The sequence below is a fragment of the Charadrius vociferus genome, unplaced genomic scaffold (assembly GCF_000708025.1).
Source record: "Charadrius vociferus isolate BGI_N301 unplaced genomic scaffold, ASM70802v2 scaffold105, whole genome shotgun sequence".
Classification (NCBI taxonomy): Eukaryota; Metazoa; Chordata; class Aves; order Charadriiformes; family Charadriidae; genus Charadrius; species Charadrius vociferus.
This window is the reverse complement of record NW_009648543.1, coordinates 1338811-1360464: the sequence shown is the minus strand read 5'-3', so window position 1 is coordinate 1360464 and position 21654 is coordinate 1338811. Positions and strand designations below refer to the sequence as shown.

The window sequence follows — 21654 nt, the reverse complement described above, 5'->3', positions numbered from 1 at the left end:
CTAACACATGGAAAATCTTATCTGGTCTCAGAGTCCAGAAAAAAGTCCCCCATCGACCCACTACCTCAAGCTTTGCCTACTCTGAGCTGATGCTACTGTCTTCTAAAAAGATTGTGCTATACTTTGCTCTAACTGCTAAATCCCAGCTTGGATTTTAAACACACCTTTGAAACAATCATTATACCAACACAGGCTTTATCTACTACATTCATTGCTTGCATCTCAGCAGACTATTCCTCAAAAATCTGCCTTTGTTACACATGGCATTATACAATGTTACTTCATTCCTAGTCACAAAATTTTCAAAAATCAGGAAAAACCTCTCATCTAAGACTGAACACTACATTAAAATACCATGTTTTATCTTTACATGAGGAGTACTGTTCCCACAGATTTAAATTGATTACTATGGACCATGCAAAATGCCACAGACCACAGAAGCTACATTTTTGAATGCATGTTTTTATTGATTAATCAGGCATTGAATCAAGTATTGTAAAATAAACAGATTTTGTTCGTTAAAAAATGTCCAGAAGAATACCATTCATAGCAAACTTGTTTCCTCATAGTCATACAGAATATGAAATTGTTCAAGAAACAAGCAAAAAAGGAACACCTGACTAATTACTGCCAGTTTGTGTGTGTATATATGTATGTATGCATATACACAAATTACACACTATATTTGTGCATATACTGGTGTGTGTGTACCCATACGTGTGTACATATATACACAAACATATATGCACAAAGACTACTGACTGAATTAACAGTCCGCTGGAGAAATGTGGCTTAGCTCCAAATGAAGTATTCTGATTTAAAATAAAAATGATACAGCAAGACCTGTAGATAACAGACCATTCTTCTTCCATTGGCCAAAACCATGATCTGTCATTAGACTCATAGTCTATCTTTACAATGAAAATATGTGAGATCATTCGGGATCTTTCCAAAATTTGTGGTACTACTGCCATCCAGCTCAATCCTTGCCAACATTGTATGACCAAACATTGATTTAAGTCATTTCAGTTTGTCCACTACTGAAATCAGCTTCTAGACTTAATATTTCTGGCAAAAGAGAAGATACACAGCCTTGCTACATGTACTTTGGGAATACACCCTTTCCTTTTAGGCAGAAACTTTGCAATAATCCTACATTAAAACTTCTTTCCTCCTGCGTCTTTTTATCTCTGCTTTGCATCAGTCATCTTCTGTCAACTCATTAAAATAGTTTTCATGCCATCTCAGCTACATCCCAAACATCCCAGGCCAGACTATCTGGGCAATGTACATCAGATTTTATTGGGAACACTGTGCTCAATTATAAAATGTAATGTTTGGGAATTTATTTACTTTTTCATTTTTGAGGGCATACATTTCTTGATTATTAAAGACACTATGATAAACACTGCAGTTCACTATATGTACACATTTGCTCTTGTTTATGTCAACTCTGGAAGGATCGGTGGCTCCTACCTGTAAACCATGGGATGCTGCCCCAACTGAAAGCCATGATACCAGCAACATACTGCCAGACTTTTCTCCATTTAATTCAGTAGTTAGCAGGGCATGTAAAGCGAAATCAAAGGAACATGGAAAGGCATTTATTTTCTATTAAAAATAGGAAAAAAACAAATAGGCATGTGTGTATTCTTCATCTTGCTCATGTTTTCTACGTCGTCATAAGGCAAACTGTAGTACAGCTTTGTACCTGGAGAATCAGTATTTAAGAAATAGGAAGCTGAGCTTGGGACCATTTTATTTTGGACCCATTAGTGAACAAAGTGCATTAAGGCATCTTTTTCAAAAGACACCTAAAGCATGATTATAAATTACTGAGCAAATATTTTCTTAAAGCTGGTATTCCATTTATCCTTTTTCTACATAGGCAGATTTTCACCACTTGCATAGTAACAACGAAATACCGTAGAAAACCCACACTTTTAAAGTTGTTATATGCCTCAAACATCTCCCAAAATGATAATTTTATACATAAGCTTTGTATTAATTACAAAGGGCTTCTATTCTGTAAAAGGAAAAGAGAAAAAAAAAATGCACCTGATTCACCTTTGAGATAAAGTAGGTACAACCTTTCTTGCCTTCACTGAAGATCATCCACCAACACCAGGACGAACATAGGGCCTGCCCGTGCAGATTCCTATGGATGCTGAAAAATTGTTATTTACTCCTCATTCACAAAGAGAACTGTGCTTTCCCAAACTACCCAGGACAATGATAACTATAAGCAAACCCCGGCTGCAGTGTTTCTCTGTACAGCACATGTAGAACAGATTTCCTTGCTTTGTTATAGAGACTACATACTGTATGACAATGCAACATTTGTATTTAATTTAAAATCCCTGGTAAAGTGGCGCATGTCTCACTTCCAAGTTGTTGGCTGGGCTTGCTATGTTGAACCTTGTAAAATCAGCAATAAGCATTCACATGTCTACCATCAGAACCGTGACATCTTCTATTACAATCAATCCTTAAATGATGCCGTGCTTTATCAAATTAGTCTACAGTCAGACCTTGGATTGGCTGCTCTTCTCCAGTGCTGCTGATTTTCAGAGATGGTATCAGTCTTTCACATCCTCAGTGATTCTACAATGTTTCCCAATGATGAAGGCGAAGCACTGGTAGATGGGAATGTTGCCATCAATAAAATAAATCGCTAGATGATTTTTCCACTCACATTTCTAGGAGATATTCCATGTGGTTTTTTATGAACAGAGAGAGCACGGCCCTGTGAACAGAAGTAAATTAAAATTTCTTCTTTCGCTCTGTTGGCTAGCTCCACTTCCTCACTTGTTTATTTTTGTTCTTTTTGGTCTGCACACTCCCATGTGCAAAGTAGAAATTAGGAAATCTTGCACTCAACAAGACTGGTAATGAGAGCACTAACGTTGGTACAAATAAAACCTGCCATATACTGACTTGTCCACTGCACAGTTTTCGTCCTTCCAATTTCCTGCTTTTATCCACTGTAAAATAAAATTATGCAAAGGGATGATGAAAATTTAATTAATAGGACCATCAATGTGCAAAACAAATAAGTCCTCTTCCAGGTGTCCAAACCAGGCTTTCCCTTCTCTCTCTTTTTTTTTTTTTTTTTTTTTATAAATAATTTATAAATCTTCCTGTAAGAGACTAAATACAAAAACCAACCAAACAAAACCAACTGCAAAAGAAAGTTCTAAGATATTATTAAAGCCATTTCTTGTCCTTCCATACAAAGTACACAGAAAAGAGAGATTCTCCCCTTTTCAGTTCTGGCTGGATTTGGTAGCGACAGCCAGGAAGCCACGCGGTCCACCAGCTCCGGGCAAGCTCCTGCGGGCAGCCGCCTGGCCTCCCTGGGAAGATGCGTCATCCTACCTTTTGGCTTTTAGCAGTCATGCGAGCTGCTCGGAGGAGTCTAGGTGGTCAGGGATAGGCAAGCCTGTTATAATGGTCAAACACTTATTCCACACAGTGAATGTGGGGCACACCGGCTGCCCAAATGTAATGTCAAAAGTGTAAAGGTGTAGGGAGTTCAAAGCATCATAAAAAGCAAGGGAACCGTTGTCATAGTCCAGCAAAATCCCCACCCGCCGGAGGTGAGGCGCGGGCTCGATGGGGATTTCTTTGCTGTTGTGCCGCACCACCCACGTGTTATTGCAGCGGCAAAGCACCCAGGAGGCAGAATTCTTCCCGATCCACTCATGCTTCGGTGCTGACTTGTAAGAAATGCCAATGGCATACCTGCAAAACAAAAGAACAACTCAAGGAAACAAATGCTTCCTGCCATGTTTGTCTCTCGGTGAAGTCAAATGTTAGCCCACAGGACTCACTGGAATGCCTCAGCCTCTTACTTTTGCTGGTTAAGTTCTAATTAAGTCATGTTTCACCACAATATCTGCACAGGCTTAATTAATGTCTTTCCCCATCTCTCTTTTGGGTCTGCAAAGTCAGGGAACCTTTATTGTTCCTCACATTTTTTCTAGTTTGGCTGCCATGGTAATTTTTTGGAGCACTCACCTCCGGTATTCAAAAGGAAAATCGTTGAGCACTCAGCAACTCAGAGTTTAAATCAGTGGGCCTCAAATTTCCACTTCCAAACAGATGAATACAGAGGAATTCATTGATTTTAAAATACACTGCTATCTGTCAGCTAATCTGATCTCCCCTTGCTCCTTTAATATATGGCCCAGAAGAAGGAATGCAGGAGTAAACATCAAAGGACACATTAAAAAACCCATTTTTGCCATTCCCAAATATGTTTTGCCAGATGTTGGTGTGGTTTTTAAATTCAAATGAGCATTTTTTGAGACTGGGTTTTGGGCCAAGTGAAAAAATTGTAGGTGAAGACATTTGCTCTGCAAACCATAATTTATGGCAAGATGTGCAGGGTAAAAGGATTGTGAAAATGTTCTCATTAATGGACACCAAGGGCAAATACCTGATTTCTCATATATAACAGAAATTTAAAAGTTCCTCACTTTCTACAGACACTGCAGTATTTGTTGGGCTTTCAACCAACAGAGATTAATATATCATAAATCACTCTATTTCCATTCCTTTGCATTGGCACAGGCAAACAGCATTTTTCTTATTTGAGACAGTGGGCATACCTGAAGACCTCACTGATTTTTCCACTCCATTAACTTCCATCATGATGGTTGCCTTTGAATCCCAAAGGATGACATCTCTTCTACTGACTAAAGGGCCCCTGAAATCCACCCCTGTTTGACACAGAGGATCATTCAGAAGAGGAGGAATGCACTCCTCCACTTCCTGCCCCTTGCTTCATACCCTGGGGCACAGACTGACAGCTCTGCTGCTCCACCCTCCCTCCCCAGAAGCTAATCTGACTTCCACCCCTGTAAAACTGGATCATCAAACCGTCCTCATATTGTGTCGGGGGCTTTTTCTTACTGAAAGATGCTAAGATATTTCACATTTAGTAAAGAAATGATTACACTTACAGAGTTTGCTCTGTTGTATAATAAGATGAAACTTTCCAAGCTCTCCAATTCACTAAAATCTTAAAATGTACTGAACACGGGTTCAAAAAACAACCATCCTCAGCCATGGAGTAAAAATCCTCTGACGGCTGCTAAATATAAAGATGCTTTATCTCGCAGACTTAGTTCCAGAATCCGAAAGTGCTGGAGATTGGGAAAATAGTATGACAAACAATATGACTGTATATGTTTGTCTTGCTCTTGTACTGTTCCCCATGCCTCTGCTATTAGCGTCTGTCAGAGAAACTGTGCTGGGACCTGCATGGACAATTGATGTGAGCTAACAATTCTTTTCACATATATTTTTATATACTTACCATGTACTCCCACTTATAACCACTTCCCAGTAATGCCTCCCGCTGTCAATGAACACATTGCCAGCTACTCCATAGCTCCCCTGGCTGGTGGAACGCTCCGGGCTCCGGTGTGTGACTCTTCTTGGAGGATGTTTCATCACGTTCCACTGTCAAGTTATCATGAGACACTTTCAATTTTCTGTGAGCAGATTTGGGGTCCAGTTTAAATGGCTGACCTAGAGAGGCAGAGACAAAGATGGCAGAAGAATGGTTTGGCTTTGATTTTGAAAAGGAGAGTGGATTAAGGACCTCTAAGAAGCCCACAAGATTACATAACCGTATTAATCTCCTCCCCTGAAGCGTCCTCGAGATAGACTAACCTATTCTGCTCCCTGCAATAGCTAGTCTGCATTGTCAGTTTACTGTCAATCTCATTGTGCACTAACTTCCCCGTGTTGATAATCCCTGAAAAGAGCCCAGCATAATCATCATGCCCATTATCTCTGACCTAGAGGTAACCTGAATACTCTAATTCTTGCATGTAATTGAAACCAATATACATGCTAATAAAGGTCTGAGGGTTGCTTTTTTCACAGTGTATTAGATTTTGAATAAGTTACGTTCTATTAATTCTCTGGGGGTAAAGCTCCACAATAACAGCTTCATCTTTACAACAAAAAAGTATGATTTCAAATCCCACAAAATCAGTTTGAAAATAAGAAGCACTAGCCTTGTCTGTTCATTCACTCACAGCTTTATTTATAATAAGCACAGTCAACAATTCAGGATCGCTTTGGAAGGATGCCCATGTGATGCTGGATACTGTGCATTAAAAAGAAGGAAGTGAACTGTAACTTGGTCCAAATAATATGGTGTAAAAACGTTACTGAGGCTATTGCTCTTGGCAAGTATCTTCGGCTGTAGCACAAGGTTTGTAGACAATAACAGGAAGCTTTTTGGTAAACCGAACCCTGTAGATATATAAAGCCCACCACAATTCTGACAGGCTTGCTCATTGTGTCAAAAAGCAGAACGATCATTTACGTCCACCAGGAGACAACCAGGAAAGTATGAGTCCATGAGTGGTCCAGCAAAGCCCTTTTCCCTCCTGACTGTCTCTCATATCAAGGGGGAAAAAAATGTAAGCAGAAGATTGATGACATGCACGGAAAACAGAAATGAGCACTCTCATGAGGTCTGTGTCAGGCGCTGACACATCTCCTTCAAATAAGATGTAAATTGTTCAGAGTTTATGAAGGAACAGTTAAGCATATCTCATGCAGTAAAACTGAAAGCGTTAATGTGGGGGGTAAGAAGAAATTGAGTTCATCTAATAGTGACAGTCAATATCTGTTGGTTCAGATCTCTAGGCAATCTGAAAATGCAGACATTTAAAATGGGAAATGACTGAGGCAGTACTAATTCTCAATTAACATTATCAGAGATGGGTCAGGGTTTAGATAAGGAGTACTTTTAGCTTTAAAGTTATCATCTACTTTCATAACATGTATTTAGTTATGTACTATGAGTATAAATAAGAATAAAATGAATGCATGGGAAAATATTTGTGGCACATTTTACCTGCTTTTTCTTACCCCTTGGTAGCAGTAAAATACCTGCAGCCTGCCTCTCTAACTGGTTCGTAGCTTTTGTGTTGCTGAAGCAGTAGCTGAAGGATGGCTTTCTCTGTACTGAAGTGTATCCAGTCACATGATTTCTCAGAGTCACCTGAGAGATTGCTTTTGTGCCACACTGGGTCACAAAGACACAAAAGGATAAAAGACTGCCATTTCCAAACGGGTCCTCTGGTTATGCGGTTGCTTGTAGGTTACCAGGTTTAACAATAAGCAAATTCTTGGTAGCAGATGTGAGGTTTGCACGAGCACCTTTTACACAGAAACGCAAGCCAGGTTAATAGCAGCAAGGGGGAAAGGAGGAATGGGTACGAGCCATTCCCTTGCAGCCTCCTTCTTGCAACATGCAGTATCGCCCCTCTGCGAGCACCCTCCCCTACAATAAGCAGGTTTCAGAGGGTGCACAAATCCCAGTGTTCCCTTTCCAGTGCTCAGAGCTGCCCGTGATGGCTACGTGACCGAGGCATTGGCTGGGACACAAGAAGGAAAAGGCTGAAAACCAGTCTTAAAATTGCTGTTCTACATCTGCTAATAATTTGTGTAACCATTGTTTTTTTGAAGTGGGATCTCTGACTACTCTACCACCTTGTTGAAGTCCATAAAAAACCGAGGCGGATGGAGTTAAGAAAGTTTACCAGTGTCCTAAGAAAGAGATCATTTTGGAGGATAAAATTAAACTAGCAATTATCTTATGAGCTTTATACGAAAATAAAATGTTTTATTGCAAACATAGGAAAAGGTTTTGCTTTGTAGAGGGAAAAGAACAGAGAGGACATTAAAACAAAACCACAAAAGAGTATTTTCAATCATTTCACATGTGATGGTTCTGCTCCTAAATGATATTTCCAGTGCCCAAACTACAGATGCATCTCTCTCTCAAAAAAAAAAAAAAAAGTAATTTCTGCACTACTGAAGACTCTGGCAATCTGGAATTGAGTTAAATAAGTGGCTTTCATTGTGGGAAGCACTTTAAACGAGTTAAGCTGCTCTGCGTTATTGTATCTTCCAAAGATCAAACTTAAAAAGAAAGGCAAGAAAACAGAAGAACGTATGTGTGCCGGATTTCACGTTACTCACTGTTTGTCTTGAGCTTGCCGGGCTCGCTGCTTCTGCTGCCGGCCTGATTAATGGCCTTAACAATGAAGATGTACTTAGTGCCACTCTGCAACCCGTGCACTGTGTAGTGGTTTTGTTTGATATTGGGAACAATCATCCAGCTGTCGGCTGAGTTGCATAAACCTGCAGTTTCAAACGGAGCACATTAGTCATAACATACTAAACACTTTGTAACAAAGGGACATTTAGAGCACTCCTGAGCACCCAACAACTAATACCAATTTTGCTTCTGTACCTTTTAAAGTGCTCTTACATTTACTGAGTCGCTACTCAACGCCACGAACTCATTTCATCAGCTCTCAGCCAAGGTACCTTTTAAGTTCTTGCTGTGTGAAGTCAACCATAAAAAATGGACATTTAAGGAATGACTCAGAGGATGCAGGAGCAGTCTGAGATTTTTCATAACCTGGCACAAGGAATTCTTTATTGCTTAAGAACTAGAGGATTATGGAGATCCCATCAGTCTACTGTTTGGATTAATGAACTCAGTTTAAGCCTCAGAAAACTAACATAAACAGTAATGCTACGAGGGCTGGGGAGGCACCTTTGCTGACAGTCCCCAGGTATGCATTCTTCAGGACCTGAAGCAAATCATGGGAAGCCAAACAGGGTAGAGAGTGGGCTCCAGAGCAAGCTTTGGCTTTTACGCTCTAGGCTTTGCCAGAATGTAACCTAAGCCAGTAAACTTAACAGATGCCGCTTTTTGATTTATGGCTTCATGGTCAGATGTCAGCTGGGAAGAACTGGATAATTTTCCAGTTACAAACTTTGCTGGGTACGTTTGATGCCTACCACAGAAGTATAATATGTAGGAAGTAAATAAAATAAGGAAGGAGCAATATCATCTGCAAAACAGGAAAATACTCCACTAAGATGAACTTATTCATCTACATAAATTTTTCCTACTGTTATATACCTGCAATGGCAGTCAATCACCCATATTACTTACTGTATATTTTGAACAGCTCCTGGTCTAATGGATCCCCAGTCTGATAGCTCTATTATAAATGTTTACATAAATAACACATTTAACATTCATGAAGTGTATATATATTCACAACCTTTTATATAGCTATGCAGCTAGAAAAAGATATATGCAGATGGAAGTATATGCATGCGTGTGCATATGTAAGGCTGGAAAACTTAAGAGAAAAATGCTTGACTGAATTAGGAACCTGCCAGACTTCTTGGTCCCTGCCTTTACAGGACACAGAACATGTTATGAAACCTACTGTGTTATTAAAAAATAGCTTTCAGCTTTTAACTCACGTTTTACCAGCAAACCAGTAAGTACTAGTGAGGAGAATCTTTTAGAAGTCAGCAGCAATTTCAGCTCTGCATATTAGGCGATACACAACCTTTAAGTAAAGTAAAAATTAAAAGGCTACTGACAAAAAACTTGAAAGAAAAAGGCCTGTGATACAGGTTTACAGACTCATAAACAATTCATAACCATACTGGGAGACCCCTTCTTCATTTGGGATGTGGTTTTCATAACAAAAGTTCATTAGAAACAGAACTCATACCCCAAATTTCAATCTAAGAATTATGTAGCTTTTTTTCTCAAAGTTCTCTCATATTACATAGCGTCCTTGAGAAGCGGGTAGCTATTCATTCTGCTGTGCAAATGGGTAACTGAGGCACACTCCTATCACCTTACCATCTAATGAAGAGCTGCAATGCCTAAGATATTTTTCTGGACTCTGAGGAGAAGCAGAAGTCAGTGAGTAGTTTCTACCACTTCTCCAGGTGTGAATGTCCTACCAAAAGTGCGTCTCTTTCTTGGCCACAGAGGAAGCCTAGGTGACTAGTGCTGGTGAGATCTCTAACTTCAGGTATCTGAAATGAGGTGAGATGAACCCCCCCCACCACCCTGATTTGAAGTCTGGAAGTCTAAGCCTCTGGCTGAACTCACATGTGGGTTGTGGCCTTTGGACCATGATTTACCAGAATGAGAACATTTCTTTGTTGCAGTTTCCCTGCTGTAAAGTGGGAAAAAAGAATTCTAGTATGTTCCTTACGCTCCAACCAGTGAGCATCCTGACCACATGCAGCCTCCCGAAATATCAGCTACAAGGGATTCAAACAGTTGCTATATGTGGCTAGAAGCAGCAAGGAAAAACAACCTTGCAGCACTGTTTTTCTCAAGACTATTGAAAACCTAGATGATATAGAGCAATCATCTGTCTACCTCCAGAAAAAAAAAAAAAGAACCCAGTGTTATACGCCACGAAAACCCCAGTTGTACCGAGCAGCTGTAGTAAACTCCTTATTGCGTCCACATCTTGTTTCACTGAACCGTACCTACTGAATGGTATTTATTTTTTAGGCTGGATGCGAATGGGTTTCCTAAGACGAAGAAAGGAAATAAAAGCAGTGGTTTCCTGACATAAAATATTTCACTGACTGCTCAGAGGAATCCTCATCTTTTCTCAATAAAAATTTGCCACAGGTATTAGAGGCATATTTATTCTGTAGCTGAGCGACCACGTTGATTTTGCATTGAGACCATAACTTACCTCACTCATAGATGCTAGTGCAAAATAAGTGTTAAGTTAAAATAAAACAAAATAAAGCACTGGATTTAGAGGGAATTCAGGATGACCGAGGAATCCTTAACTCAGATGCCTCTGGTAGGGTATCAAACAAGATATGACAGTAAGTGGGATGAATCAAGACAGTGGTCCTGGAAATGTCATGTCCTTCCACCTCCACACTTCAAAAGGAAAGGTCTATGGTATACATAGGCGACATATAAACAAACTTTTAAGCAGACACAGAAATGTCCCGTTTTTTGCTAAGTCATCTCGAAACTAGATTTGTATTCGTCATTACAACTCTCTAAAGGGCACATTTTTCAGGCTTGTGTTACACTTTTTATCTTGCCCTCTGGAGGCTGATTGCTCCTTAACAAGGCATAAAACTTGGATCTAAATAAGTATATGAAGGACTGGAAAGGTACAGTTGCATTACTATAAGTCTCCTCTCCAGTCTCTCTTCTCCTCCTGTGTATGTGGATTTATACATATCCAATACTCACTAATCTGTAAATAATCACACAGGGTAAATTATTATAGTGTTAAATAATCCAGTTAATGGTTAATTTAGATTTCCGTGTACAGAAGGCAGAGCCACAATAATTTTTAGGTATAGCTACATCTTTTCTTCTGCTGCTGGGGTTGATGGCAAAATGCTCACCTGCAGGTGTTCATTCATCCCACCTGACCATGAACAAAGAGCAGAGTTTCTGAGTTAGTACCTTACCTATCCTAAAATAACTGCACAGTCAATTGAGAGAGTTGGGAACCCTTCATTTCACCTGACTCATGTTCTAGGCGAAGGCTCTATCCCTTTTGATGACATAGGCCACCTTGGGTTTCTTTTCTTTGTCCTTTCTCAGCCTGGAGAAGAGAAGGCTCTGGGGAGACCATATAGTGGCCTTCCAGTACACAAAAGGGGCCTACAGGAGAGATTGGGAAGGATGTTTTACTAGGGCATGTAGTGATAGGATGAGGGGGAATGGCTTCAAACTGGAAGAAGGTAGATTTAGATTAGATATTAGGAATAAATTTTTCACTTTGAGGGTGGTAAGGCACTGGAACAGATTGCCCAGAGAAGCTGTGGAAGCTCCATCCCTGGAGGTGTTCAAGACCAGGCTGGATTGGCCTTTGCGCAACCTGGTCTAGTGGGAGGTGTCCCTGCCCGTGGCAGGGGGTTGGAACTAGATGATCTTCAAGGTCCCTTCCAACCTAAACCATTCTATGATTCTATGATTCCAGTATGAGGCACCTCAGACTACTGGTGTACTATAAATGTTGGACGTGCAGTGACTAACTCGGTTACTTTGCTTGACAAACCTTGCTGTCCCAATGAGCTCGGCTCTTGCTTCTGCACCTAGGGGCTCAGTGATGTGTCCATGTGCTTCCTGACTGTGAGCTATTTGATAATAGGCTTTAAACTGAACTTTGATTCTAGAAGTCTTGGGAATCAAGTTTTGATGGTGTCAATCCACAAGGTCAAAATCCTTCAGAATGGGGAATAGTAACTAGTGGCAGCCAAGTTAAGCATTTAGGTATGAAAGAATATTTTGTCACAACATCAAAAGAATTTGTCTCCAGTTCTGCCCTGTCAGGACAGCCTTTCTTCTCTGAATACAAAAGAAGATGATTAAGAAAGTATAGGGAAATGAGCAAGCAGCCGGGTAATGTGGGCATCCGAGGGTAGCATTTGCCCCCTCAGCTCCCTGCCGGTGGCAGCGGGTTAAGTGGAAAAGCACACACCTTCTCCTCACTGGTGTGGCAGCAGGAGCTAAGGGTCTTCTATTGTACCCACTCCTAATCCAGGCTACATTCAGGTTTCTTGTTTCAAAAACCCAGAGCTTTTTACAGGGTTGTGCAGGTGGTAAAACAATGTATTTTAAAACTGTAGCCTACAAAAATGTAGAGAATGTAAATTACATCCTGGAATGGTGCAGTGAGCACAGTGATGTCCGTACAGGATGTGTGAGTTTTCAAAACAAGTTACTCAGAGTCTGGAGGTAATAATTTGTAGAACTATTTCCCCGGTGTTGGCTGTTGATGCACTTTAAAAAACAGATGGGAAAAATCCTAAGGTGTAAATCCTCCTAAAATTTACACTGGTAGATTTTAATAAAATATATCTTCTTGAAAACTGAAAGAGGAGCACAAAAGTCATGGGAAGGTTATTTAATCTCTTGAGTATTTTAATTATTTCAAAGTGCTTTATTTAAATAAATTATTACCAATTCAAATTGGTAGAACAAATACAGTAGGTGAAGGTAACAGATAGCTCTCCACCCCCACTCTGCATTCCCATGTGAAAGAAAATAATGTACACAGGATTTCTGCAAAACACATAGCTTTTTTTTTTTTTTTAAAGAAATACACTTTTTTTATAGTCTTCAAGAGGCAGAAGTTTTCTTGGTTTTATCCCAAACTTGCTTTTGTGCCATACTCACTAAAATCCTCAGTAGCAATCTGAAGATTGTAAGGAATCTGTTTTTAATAAAATAAAACTTCCAGAAAGAGACAAAAGCTAGAATATTCAAAAATTAATTGGTGAATTATAAACTTTCTGTTGTAAGCTCGGGCTCCTAAATGTCTTAGATCCTTCAATAAAATTTCACCCTATCTTAGAAGAAGAGTAACCGTGTAACACTAGGAAGGTTCTAACAGTACACTGCATCCTTAATACAGTGAATTTCAGTATTTAGCTGATGAAACTTACTAAACTAAATTCCATTTACCAGGAAAGATAGTATTATTTACTGCTTTTTGTCTTGAAGAGAGAGATGTGTTTTTCATGAAGACATCTTGTATTGCAGCTAGTAAAAAGCTGGAGGTTTAAATTTTAACCTTCCTGAAGCACTCTAAAGCAATTCCATGATGTTGAAAAAATGCATAGTCAATAATTACTTGAAAATTTATTGAAAAGGGATAATGAAATTATAATGCATGTTAGCTAGCTAGTGACAAAGTCATTTTAAAAGCCTTTACAATATTCAGATTGCAGGTGATTAGCTACCTCTCAGAAATGCAAATGTGTGAATGGTATAACTCTGAGAACAACTGCTTTAGTAAAAGCCTGCTTAATTTAAAGTTCTGTATTGCTCTTATGCACAGAACAGGGCTGCCAAGCATTTAATAGCCAAGCAGTTTGGCCACATTTGGAAATAATCTTTCCTGTATGAAATAGGATTCAAAATGAAATACTCTGTTTGGACCTTTTCCATCAAATGTTAACTCTCCAATTTTTCAGTTAATAAAAAAGAATATAGTTGATTATGTTGGATAGAAAATACACTAGAAAAACATAGCATTGCTTGTTTTTGTTACTGAATTCTTAGCAATCTCTGAATGATATATGCCTCTGGTGGGGGAAATGTACTGAAGAGTGGAAAGCACAGTCAGTCTGGCTATGTGGTTTTAAGAAACGGATTCCAAAATAACAACCTCCATTAGCACGGTAGGTGGGTATGTATGCAAAGTGATTCCTATTGTCTCAGGGGGGAAAAAAGCTTGTTGGTTTAATGCAGTACTCTAGCTACTCCGTTGTGACTAATTCATAGCTGCAAAAACATGGAACTGAAGGCGATCTATAAACCTGTTTACATTATCTGCTACAGGCAGCACACAATACCAATGGAAAACTTTTGGGGTGTGACAGGGAAATAAATTAAAAAAATAATTATGTGCAACAGCATGCAAATGCCATAAATAGAAAGAAATTTGTGCTAATCCAAAATCTATTCCATTAAAACAGGATTAAAAAAAAAAATCACTTAGCTTCACTTCATCAAAACATGAAGGCTGCAGCGCGCCTGCTAATGCCACTTAGAGTGAAAATAGCCCTCTGTGTTATACGACACTATTAAGATACACTCTGATATTCTACGGACAATCTTGGAAAGTCATCTATAAAAGCTGGGATATTGGACCCTTCTGCAGGACAAAGAATATAATCCAACACAGTGAAGAAATGCCCAAGCAGTGTTCTGAGTAAAACCAGGATGTTAGTGGGCAAATCTCCCATACCACTGGAAGTTGGAATGAACTGGGAGAATCCCTTGTGTTAGAAACCTGGGCAGATCTGTAGCAGTTAGATTTGGCGGGATCATCTCCATTGGAAGTGTTCAAGTCTACATTAAATAAAGAGATTAAAAAAAAAAGCTTTTAAACATTTAGAAAACCCTTCCACATATACTTATATATACACGTATTCAATTTGGGTGAATGTTATAGCTTTCAATTAAATTGAAACTAACACCCAAGATATTTGTGTAAGAGCTATTGCATTAAAAAAAAAAAAAGGAAAGAAAAAAAAAAGCCAGTTCTTTCATTTCTTTCTCTGCCATTTAAGGTCTTCAGAGGATTTTGTAAAAAAAGGTTTCCTACAGTGTTGATTTGTTTTCTCTTCAAACTTTTAATGACACTATTTTCGCAAAGTGATAAAATGAAAGTTCAGACTGCACACTGAGCACTTCACGCTATACCCCAAATTTATCATACTGCACCTCTGAAAGAAGACTAATTGATACATGTTTTGCACATCAAAGCTTTTGCCTTCACGTGGGAAACCTGTAATACAGCCTAAAAAATGAAATACCTTGTTATTTATTCAGTGGTAAGCAAAAAGTAAAACCCCACATCACAAAGGTGTGGAAATGGCATACCTTTCTGCTGCTGTGTTCACACATAGTTCCAATAACTAACTTGCATAAAGCCATAGAAAAAACTGGGTCAGAAAACAAGCAACGCACTGTTACCTTTAAGACCTGTCTGCTTAGCAGTGACTAATCAGCAAAGCTTTTCCTTCCTTACCTACTGTGCTCCGATTTGTTCCAAATCACTATTAGACCTTCTTAGTATCCAGCTTGCTCAGATGTAGGAGCATGTGTTGAAGGTTACTTGATCTTCCCAGCAGTCTTAAATTTTACAGTGTGTTGTCCAAAATCATTTGAAGTGAAACAAAGTTACCATAATAATTGTTGTTCCACTGATGTTTGCTGCCCTAGCCTTCAGTGTATTAACTGAGACCAATGTTTGTAGCCTTGAAGACAGTAAAAATCAGAGGGAAGGACTTAATCTATATTTCTGACAAAGGTCCAGTTGTCAAGGGTATCTAAATGACAATGGGGCTGCAGTTCTAACTAATGACCAGTTCAACACAGGCTCCCAAGTGTCTGACTAGCCCAGACAATGGAAATGAGGTCATTGTCCCTGTGGCTATGTCTGCAACAAGGGACGTAAGATACAAGAGACAAGTCAAGAAGTGGGCCCATGTGAACCTCATGAGGTTCGACAAAGCCAAGTGCAAAGTCCTGCACTCGGGTGGGGAGTAACCCCCAGTATCAATACAAGCTGGGGTATGAAGGGATTGAGAGCAGCCCTGCTGAGAAAGACTTGGCGATAGTGGTGGATGAAAAGCTGGACATCAGCCAACAATGTGCACTCATAGCCCAGAAAACCATTTGTATTCTGGGCTGCATCAAAAGAAGCGTGGCCAGCAGGTTGAGGGAGTTGATTCTGCCCCTCTACTCCGCTCTGGTGAGACTGCACCTGGAGTACTGCGTCCAGATCTGTAGCCCTCAGCACATGAAAGACATGGACCTGTTGGAGCAGGCCCACAGGAGGGCCACAAAGACGATAAGAGGTCTGGAGCACCTCTCCTATGAGGACAGGCTGAGAGAGTTGGGGTTTTTCAGCCTGGAGAAAAGAAGGCTCCAGGGAGACCTTGTTGTGGCCTTTCAATACTTAAAGGGGGCTTATAAGAAAGATGGGGACAAACTTTTTAGTAGGACCTGTTGTGATAGGAAGAGGGGTAATGGTTTTAAACCAAATGAGGGTAGATTCAGACTAGATATAGGAAAGACATTTTTTGCAATGAGGGCAGTAAAACACCGGCACAGGTTGCCCACAGAAGTACTAGATGCCCCATCCCTGGAAACATTCCAGGTCAGGCTGAACGGGAATCTGAGCAACCTGATCTAGATGAAGATGTCCCTGCTCATTGCAGGGGAGGTTGACTAGATGACCTTTAAAGGTCCATTCCAATCCAAATTATTCTGTATCCAAAGTTTCTGTAAGCCCTGTTAACATGGACAGTACTTGTGCCTTTGGAAACGTGCAGATTTTAGTCTTCAAAAGCTCTCAATACCTGGCACTCCCAGAAAACAGAATAAATATTAACTGAATGAATCCTGAATTGTAAAACTGTTTGAAATCATTATTGGTTTAGATTTAAAAATTTGGCTTTAAATCTTCCTAGAAAGTATTTTTCCTTTTGTTCTTGACATGTGACTACATTTATATTTAAAGGCATTTGGTTTACAGAGAAACCATGAAGAAACAGAACCAGAAAAGGGAAGGTTTATACTTACTAACAACGTTAGCTTGTCCGGTGAAGATGGTGTACTGCAGCTCGTAAGAGACAACACTGAACTCATCATCCGACGTCCAGTGGACAGTAATGGTATCATAAGAAGCTGTACAGAGCTCTTCTCGAATGGTGGGTGGGTTGGGAGCTGTGAGATACAACAGAGGAGGCTTACTGACACAATCCGTAAAATATTTCCCTTCACACCTGAGATTAGGGCATCTGATGTATGAGTTTGCAGCTACACCGTCCAACAGACTTTTCAGCAACTTTTCACTAATTCCAGTAGTAACTTAGATTATCAATAAATTGTTGCAAAGGAATTCTTTCTATCAATATAACCACCTAGGAACTCCAGATTTGGAAAATATTTTGTATTGAAGTAGCTTTAGTTTCAGTTGCCCTAGCACAAGTGATGTGTTGGTGGTCACATTAAGCTGTGATTAATGGGGACAACCGACGAGTTATTTTTTCTAGGTTTGTTTCTGACCATCACACTGAAATTATCAAAGTTTCATTGAAGCATTTATCAATAGGGAGAGTCAACACTCTTCACTGTAGACTTGAAAGCAGTGTTTGCCTAGCCTATCTTACCAGAGGTTGGCCAAGTGGTATTTAAAAAATATAATTTGGGGGAAGCCTCCAAACACTCATGCTTTCATGCTTAATCTTTTCAAGTTAATTTTTATTTATTTCCTAGCTGTCCCGTCTAATATAGATGCATATAATTTCTGTTGGCTATACAACTCACCTTTTTTCACCCTTACGTAAAGAGCTCTTGTCGTAAATTCGTGACTATATGGCTATTATAACCTAAGCGTCAATATCATTGGTAATTAAATAATTCTAGACAAGAACCCAAACACTTTATTAAAAAGTTTTCCCTCTGGTTTTTTTTTTTTTAATCAACACACAAGAATCTCTCTGTAGTAAGCTATACATTCTTCTCCCATACTAACACACACGTTTATTTAAGTGAAACTTGAAGCAAACTTCTTAGGTCTAAATTTTCCTCGTTTGCATTCTCTACAAAGCCAAGCACCTAAATAAGAAACAAATGAGCCTTTCTTTCAAAGACTGGTGGGCCTTCCTGCATGCTTGTCTCAGTGGTAGCCTCATTCCTAATCATCTTCCTTACATGCCATCATCATGCAAAAAAAAAAAATAAAAAAAATCCTTGTGCTTAACAGTGTTCCTTCCAGCTGTCACAGAGTGAGGAAGGAGGGCACTCAAGCTGAAACAACCATAATATGCCTGAATTAAAGGAAAAGGAAGGCAACTCTGAATGGTATTTTTGCTGTCAGCTCTTTAGCTTCTGTTAGCCACAAATAATGGCCTCAACAAAAGGTCCCTTCCACCTTTACTTTTGCAACAACTTATTTTTATGAAACATCTATTTTACTTTCCATTAAGATTTTTTATAGTTCATATCCCTGGTTTACTGATGTAAGTTCCCAAGGATTAAAGTGCAGGCGCATTTCCAAGCAGCGTCTTTCAACCAAGGGACATAAGGAAACGTTCAAATGTGTTTCATGATATGACCGTGATTTGTGATGCTCTAAATATTGTAGCACGGAAGCTTACCAATGACTTTTTTTTTTTTTTTTTCTCAGCAGAGGAACCCTTGGGACAGATGGGTATTAATAAAGAGAGAGAGAAATGAACTAAAATAAGAACAGTCATTCAGGAGGGGAACATAAACAAAAGGAGGAGAAAAAAACCCTGCAATCTTCTGGAAAGATTCGTGCTGCAGTTTAGAGGTTGGGTACTAACTGAGGCCAACTAACCATTGTGAAATCTATGCAGTATTGCACTGGTCTTACCAGCTACATTTCAAAAATGTAATCAGCAAAACAATCTACTGAAACTCTCTTTTTTTTTTTTTTTTTCCTAGCTGAGGCTTCATTTTCATATTTTGCCTGTCCTTCAAAGGCAAAAAAAAATAATTACAAATATACAAGCGCATCCATTTTTTGCGTGCTAGTATTCAAAGTCGTCTTCAGTCACCTCCTGCACCTAACAGCAAATCCTTTTGCTTGAGAAATTCACCTGTTATTACTACAACACAAATAATAAATATTAATTTATGGAAAGCAACAATTACTGAAGGTTTAATGAACTGTAAACTGCATTTCAATAGCACCTAAGTGTCTTCAACTCCTTTGAAAATGACAGCCTAAGTTCTCTCTTCATATGCACACCTGGCTGGCCTTATGGCTGGAGATTTACAGGCCTTCATATAATGAGAATGACAAAAAAAAGAGATTTGACCCGAGCAGGACATCTTTTCTCTTGCTCTTATGATTAACCCACACCCACACTGAGACTATACTGCATGAAACTCAGCTCTTCAGCAACACTCATTTCATAAACCACTCAGAGCAAAACAAAATTTACCGGCTCCTCCTGCAGACAGACAGGGAAGTCTGCATGCTAATTGTTTGTTATGGCTTTCAAAATAATGTAGAAACCTGGCTGCCAAATTTATCATTCCACAGCACATATTCCTTTGGAGAATGTAAGTTCGTAATGCAATTGAAGAGACTGACCTTAATCGGTTATCATAGAATCATACAATTGTCTAGGTTCATAGGGACTTTGAAGATCATCAAGTCCAACCATCAACCTAACACTGCCAAAACCACCACTAAACCATGTCCCTAAGCACCACGTCTATCCAACTACCTGCAGGGATGGTGACACCACCACTTTCCTGGACGGCCTGCTGCAATGCTTAACAACCCTTTCTGTGAAGAACTTTTTCCTAATATCCATCCTAAACCTACCCTGGTGTAACTTGAGGCCACTTGTTCTTGTTATCTTCATTAATACATCTGATAGTGTGTGATTTGCTTATCAAATTTGCTAGTACTTCTATAGAGCTCAGGTGCCACAGGGAAAGCTCTGCAGAGACTCCAGAGCATCTCAGGGCTGCACCAGCACCTTCCACCACCAGGTGTACTCCACCATTGTTGAGGAAGAGAACCCAGTATGCTTCCAGCACAGCAGTGGAAGACACAAAACCTCATATCCACCCTTTGGTACTGTTTCCCAGTGGAGAAGCAGTGATTGCCCATGAGCCCTTCCCATCCATTTCAGGGCGAGGATGGAGCACTGACTCACAACAGCAACAAGAGAGATGTTTGACAGCTGATGCTGTTAATGCATTCAGTTATTGGCAGCCTCCTGTCTACAAAATGCTACCCAATGTCAGGGAGAGCTGAAAAAAAATTGAAGCAGCTCTTGAAAAGCCCAAATTTACAGCCTTGAGCAGTGAGGGAACCTGGAATCAGTGCCAGCAGACTTAGCAAGGCACAATGAAAGCTGCAGCAGTTTAAGGAATTGCTTCCTAACATCTACAGCTCTCTTTGGTCATGGGGAGGCAATCTCCACAGAGTACCGGTGCAAACATCTGGGAGTGGTAACTGCTTCAGTCGCATTGACTTTCATCCGCCTGCATTCATGAATCAACAGTCTCTGACAAGAGCGAAATCATTGCTGAAGGCTGTTTTAGTTTGTTTGTGTGACTTCAACTCAAAAGTGAGCAGGCACACTTAAATAGTCAGGAACCACATCTGAAGTGCCTGAAAGGCAATAACAAATATTAGAAAAGAAGTTTCTTAAATTTGTTCCCAGAAGTAACTGACCTTGTGAGTATATCTACTCCCTTTCAAACGGTTTAGTCTAACCCACCTTCTGTTCAGTGTCATCTGTGTGGCATTTAATTTGAGGCAGACTGAAAGCACTTACATGGTCCATGCACCTGAGAGGCAGTTTAGGGAAACTGTCACCTCTCGTTGGTGAATCTTGGCATGCACGCAGTGGCTCCTGGGTGACTGTTGAGACTATTTCTAAATCCTTTCAGCTCAAGGTCACAGAGATTGACTAAAACCACCTCAACTTTCTTTTGTTTGCTTGGTCTCCACCTCCCTGGCATGGGGTGATTGACTTTGTAAGGACTCCTTCCTGATTTTGATACTGAGTAAAAAACAAAGATCTAAGCCTCCTCCTTGACTTAATGGTGCTAGAAATATCGACATTGCTGGTATGAACATGAAGGAATTGAGGAAGCTGCTTCGAACCTCTCTCAGCTGTTCATTACTGGCTTCATGGCGTATTGTGACACTAGACTGAACCAGCATGCAGGAGCCTGAAAGGCACAGTTAGATCAGATGTGGATACAAACTTGATGTGTTAGTAACGTGCCACATATGAGTTGGCATCAAGAGGTTAGTCATACAACTATGTCTACAAAACTGTTAAAAAACAGAATGAGAAGAGATTACACCTAAAGCATGAGACTAGCTGGCTGGACGTGGTTTTTGATCTTTTAATACTGAAAGAGTTAAGAGGAAAGGCAAGTTGTGAAGGGTTTCTAGAATTATGTTGGTTTTGTGTGAAAAAACTGCTTGTATATGCTAGGCAATGCATATTTCTTAGTACAGTCATAGCTAAAGTGATGGATGAAGAAAATGTATCATTGTTTCAGATGGGATTTCTGAAGCAGGGCAAATTGCAAGGTCAAAGAATAGATGTTGCTGCAATTGATTTCAAAGTATTAAGACACCGAACAAGTATTTTTGATTCACAATGGATAGAAAAAGTCCTTATGTTAGTAATATTGTGCAGAGAGTTTGCAAGTCATATGCATTGCCTGGATCTTAGAAAGAGATGAGTTCCAGATGAAAAGCTTGAGCAACTGGCAAG

The 21654-nt window shown here is 39.8% G+C and overlaps 1 protein-coding gene across 1 annotated transcript in view; it reads right to left on the bottom strand.

Moving 5' to 3' along the window:
- Positions 1-3039: 3039 nt before the first annotated feature.
- The window catches only part of MID1 (midline 1), a 101848-nt gene continuing 83233 nt past the window's right edge, over positions 3040-21654 (bottom strand). Inside the window, 5 exon segments of the mRNA XM_009885953.1 lie at positions 3040-3744; positions 5324-5430; positions 5432-5538; positions 8014-8175; positions 16952-17095. Of these exon segments, the coding sequence (XP_009884255.1) occupies positions 3396-3744; positions 5324-5430; positions 5432-5538; positions 8014-8175; positions 16952-17095 (869 nt within the window). The 3' untranslated portion in view covers positions 3040-3395.